Source organism: Salarias fasciatus, chromosome 19, assembly GCF_902148845.1.
Source record: "Salarias fasciatus chromosome 19, fSalaFa1.1, whole genome shotgun sequence".
In the NCBI taxonomy this organism is placed as follows: Eukaryota; Metazoa; Chordata; class Actinopteri; order Blenniiformes; family Blenniidae; genus Salarias; species Salarias fasciatus.
In genome coordinates this window covers 10521983-10526652 of record NC_043763.1, presented here as the reverse complement: position 1 = coordinate 10526652, position 4670 = coordinate 10521983, and the positions used below count along the sequence as shown (strand labels likewise).

Here is a 4670-nt window from a genome sequence, read left to right as displayed (position 1 = left end):
GCTACCTGGCGTTGTGCTGCAGGAGAGTCGCTACTTGAACGCCGTTAACTTCACATGAGAGCCTCTCTTACTCCACACTCCTTTTTTTTCTTAAAAAAAAAAAGCGGGGTCTCTGAGACGAATGTGTGCATCTGAATTTAGGTAACACGCTGCTTTCGTCCAATGATATTAAAAAAAAGGGGGGAGCTGGGGGGCGATGGGGGTTAATCATTTACGCAGCCACTTAACACGCGGATGTGTATTTATTTACTTATCAGTATCAGTCATTTTCCCTCCCTGCAAGTGCACTTTTGCATGTCTGAGTACGATAAGGCATAACACAAACAATCCTGCAATCACTGGAGGCCTCTCGTGGCCATTAAAAGTCAGTAGTTCAACTGAGGAGTGGTTCTCCAACTCTCAAGTCCATATAGGCCTCCTTTCATCAAGAGGCCCTCGTAAACATCACTACAGTTAATAAAGTGTATTGTGGTCACTGCAATCCAAAGGTGCGGCGGTGTGTTTGTCCGCAACAAGTCACAAACTCCCAAACGCCGCGGAGCTTTGGACGCAGCCGGGATGATGAGCATTTATGATCATGTACGGCGCTTCTGTTATTGTCAGTGGGAGGGGAGCACATGTCTTGTAAGTGAAATTACGCTCGGCGAAAGGAGGCTCGAGCTGTTTTGTATTGTTGCCGATGCCCCGCCTCTGATGGTAGCCTTAAACCTGGCACCAAGCTAAAACAAACCAAAGCCTGCACCGAGCTCCCACTCAATCCAATTAAGGCGGACTCGAGGCTCTCCTACGTGTTCATCTACCAGGATCGACGTTGAGACAACAGGAACCAGAGGGGCTTTGGCCAAAAAAAAAAAAAAAAAAAAAAAAAAAAAAAAAGGGAGAGAGAAGGAGAGATTGCCTTGCCTTCTAATTTCTCCCTCTCCAGCCCCAGAACAATGTCGATGAGCCCTAAGCATACGACTCCTTTTTCTGTTTCCGATATCTTGAGTCCCCTTGAGGAGAGCTATAAGAAAGTAAGTATGGAGAATAACAACTTGGGGGCACCTCTCACTTCTTACCGGCAGCCGCAGGTCTCTCAAGCGGCGATGCAGCAGCACCACATGGGCCATAATGGGACTGTGTCTGCGGCTTACCACATGACTGCTGCAGGTGTCTCTCAGCTGTCACACACGGCCATGGGGGGCTACTGTAACGGCAACCTGGGCAACATGGGCGACCTGCCGTCCTACCAGGATGGCATGAGGGGCAGCGCGACGGCCACCGGCTGGTACGGAGCCAACCCGGACCCGCGGTTCTCCACCAGTGAGTAATAACGCACCTGCACTTTGTCTCCAGCTCCGAGTCACCTCGGTGCGCGCGGCGGCCACAGAAATCCAGGCTTTATGTGCACGAATTTCAGTTCAGCAGCCGATCCGTCCTTTCTGGCATCTGTGCGCAAAACGCGAACTGTCTTTATTGCCATGCAGTTTTGATTTTCTTTCTTTCTTTTTCTTTTCCTTTTTCTTCTCCTTCTTTCGTCCTTTCACCCATATGGGCAAAAATCACGAGACATTCGAAACATCTGGGGGAAATAAGATTTTCCCCTCAGCTTGGCACGTTTCATTTTAAACAATTTACCAGTGTCGACTTTTGGTTATCGCGTTAATTCAGTAATGATGTGCTGTCAGTGATGAGCTAAGGCTTACAAATTAAATCATTACACTTTGACCGTTCCTAATTATGGGCTGCGAGACGTTTTGTGGAGTCCTATCTAATCAAATGCTGCGCAAAAAAAAAACAAAAAAAAAACACACACACAATTCTGCTCCATAACTGCGTTTACTTTAATTAATGATATAACATAATGGCAATTTTAATTGCTGGTACTATTAGTCTGATTAAAATCTGTTTTTTATTTCTTTATTTCGGCAAAGAGATTGGATGCTGTAATCATGACACACTTATTGCGAGTAAAATCAGCGTTTCACTGACATTATTCCATGTTTCCCCTCAGTTTCTCGCTTCATGGGCTCTTCGTCGGGCATGAACATGGGCAGCATGGGCAGCCTGAGCTCCCTGGCGGACGTGGGTAAAGGCATGGGCTCCCTGTCCAGCACCCCGAGGAGAAAGAGGCGCGTGCTGTTCTCGCAGGCGCAGGTGTACGAGCTGGAGCGCCGCTTCAAGCAGCAGAAATACTTGTCTGCGCCGGAGAGGGAACACCTGGCAAGTATGATCCACCTCACCCCGACGCAGGTGAAGATCTGGTTCCAGAATCACCGGTACAAGATGAAGAGGCAGGCGAAGGACAAAGTGTCCCAGCAGCAGATGCAGCAGGACAGCGGCTCCTGCCAGCAGCAGCAGCAGCAGTCCCCGCGGAGGGTGGCGGTGCCGGTGCTGGTGAAGGACGGAAAGCCGTGCCAGGGCAGCGGCCACACGCCGACGTCCTCGGCGCAGACACACCACCAGCAAGGGGGCAACGTCATGATCATGTCCAACAACACGTCCGGCCTCGGGCCGCATCAGAACCAGCAGGTGGGGAGCACGGGCCACTCTCCGGACTTGGCGCCACACTCCTCCAGCCCCCCGTCCCTGCAGAGCCAGGTGGCCGGCCTCTCGCACCTCAACTCCCCGGGCGCAGAGTACGGCTCGGCGCTGCAGTGCTCGGCCCTGTTATACGGCAGGACGTGGTGACACGAGGCGCCAGCGATCGTTTGAAATTTTTCTTCTATTCACACGAAAAAAAGAAAAGACTTTTTTTTCCCCTCCTCCTGTCAAGACTGGGCAAGTTTCACTGTAAATGTGCGAATTTGAACAAGAACCGAGAAAACCGTGCAGCTCTTTTTGATTTTTTTTTAATTTGATTTTTATTTTTACTTTTTTTTTTTTTTTTTTTGCTTTTTGAAAGGAAGTGTGACTGTGTGGAAGAAACACTTGTCCAAAAAGTGCGGACGTGGGATTTATTTATGTAAATTATATCGAGACAAAAGAAGAATCAGCAGTCAAATAGGCCGCAGGAAAAAACAAAAAACTGAACTTGAACAGGGACTATAAGCGACAGGACTGCTGAATTATGGGTGCTGTTAAATTCCTCCTTCAAAAAAAAAAAAAAAAAAAAAATCACCCACGATAACTCTGGTTTATAATAGGATTTAATGTGAGCCGTAGATCTAGCGTGTATATTTCTGTAAGAGGTTTGAATTTTAGCTATTTGTTGTACAAAGTTTTGACGCTATTGCCGGTTTGTTGTCGTTTCATTGGTATTTGTACGTTTTATTTCTTTGTAACTTATATAGATATTTGACTTACTACAAAACAGTCCTATTAATAAATTATGGAAACAAAGCAGTTGTGAAATATGTTAATACACGCGGAAAAAATAGAACAAAAATGAACTATTTTTATTATTATTATTATTATTATTATTATTATCATTAGCTATAGTTACAAAAAATGAAACTCTTGAATCTCAAGAGCATTTTTTAAGCAAAGTGACCAATTTAAATATCAATTGGACATTTAAATACTAAATCTTTTCCCTTTTTTGTTTCACTCTCTGATAAATCACATACCACTCAGGCTTATCACCAAGCACGTCCCGCAGGGTAAACCCAGCCTTTATGTGCTTTTGCTTTTCTTTTCTTTTCTCTTTCTGTATGTGTGCTTTCTCCCTGTATGCTGACTGCGTGAGTCAGAGAAAGGTGAGGCTGCCAAACATCAAACACAAGCGCTGCTCAAAGGGGGCAGCTTATCGATAAAAAAAAAAAAAAATCCCTCAGCAAACAGCGCGTATTCTTCTGACTGACTGACGAGGCCAAGTGTCGGCGCGAGGCTATCAGCTGCCTCATCAATAGTCAATCGGGGTGGAGGTGGAGGTGGAGGAGGAGGAGGAGGAGGGGGGATTGAAAGGAATCTGCGACAGCTTGTTTGGGTCAGGTGTCAATAACAAACCTGTCTCCACAAACATCTTTTTTTTTTCTTTTTTTTTTTTTTTTTTAAGATTACATTGTGGACTCGTTTTACGCTTGAACGCTGTTTCATACTTAAGATGTGTCATTTTAGGAAAAACAACCGGTAATTTGTATTATTTTAAAGGTGGAGTCAGTAAATTAAATAGTAGTAATAATAATGATGGAAAATATGGGTCATCTGATGGAGTTGTGGGTATTAAACTGTAAACAACAGTTAACAGAATCTTCGGTGTCAAAAAAGCAATTCAAAAATATAGCTATAATAATAAATCTGTTTCAGATGGGCTGTACTAAAACGCTCCAAGCGAAGATGCACACATGTATTCTGGCAATACGTCCACATTGTCTTGAGATAATATGTAATTTGTGTCCAGGCTGCAGTTTTGTCGACTTATTCTCCATTCATAACACGACACAGCCTTTTTTTTTTTTTCTTCATGCACCTCTTTCTTTTCCAGTTTCACCTGCTTTTCGAGCTGCTCATGCTTTGTTTCAGGACTGCTAGTTTCCTGGCTGACCCACAATGCTTTTCAGAAAAAAAAAAAAAAAAACAAGTTACACATTTGTCAAGTGTTTGCTCTTATATCTAGAAATACAGACGATTATCTCTGACATGCATGTAACCTGGGTGCATTAAACAAAACAGAGCCCAGTCTGCACCTGACTCCTGCCTCCCCAAAGCCTCTAGATGTATTTAAAATGGAATGATTGCCCCTGGTGAAA

At 44.7% G+C, this 4670-nt stretch overlaps 1 protein-coding gene across 1 annotated transcript; it reads left to right on the top strand.

The window, feature by feature from the left end:
• The first annotated feature begins 440 nt into the window (after positions 1 to 440).
• nkx2.1 (NK2 homeobox 1) lies at positions 441 to 3161 on the top strand. The gene is made up of 2 exons (XM_030116741.1): positions 441 to 1302; positions 1994 to 3161. Exons 1-2 carry the CDS (start codon positions 936 to 938, stop codon positions 2668 to 2670), a joined length of 1044 nt encoding a protein of 347 aa, XP_029972601.1. The 5' UTR covers positions 441 to 935; the 3' UTR covers positions 2671 to 3161.
• Positions 3162 to 4670: the final 1509 nt, after the last annotated feature.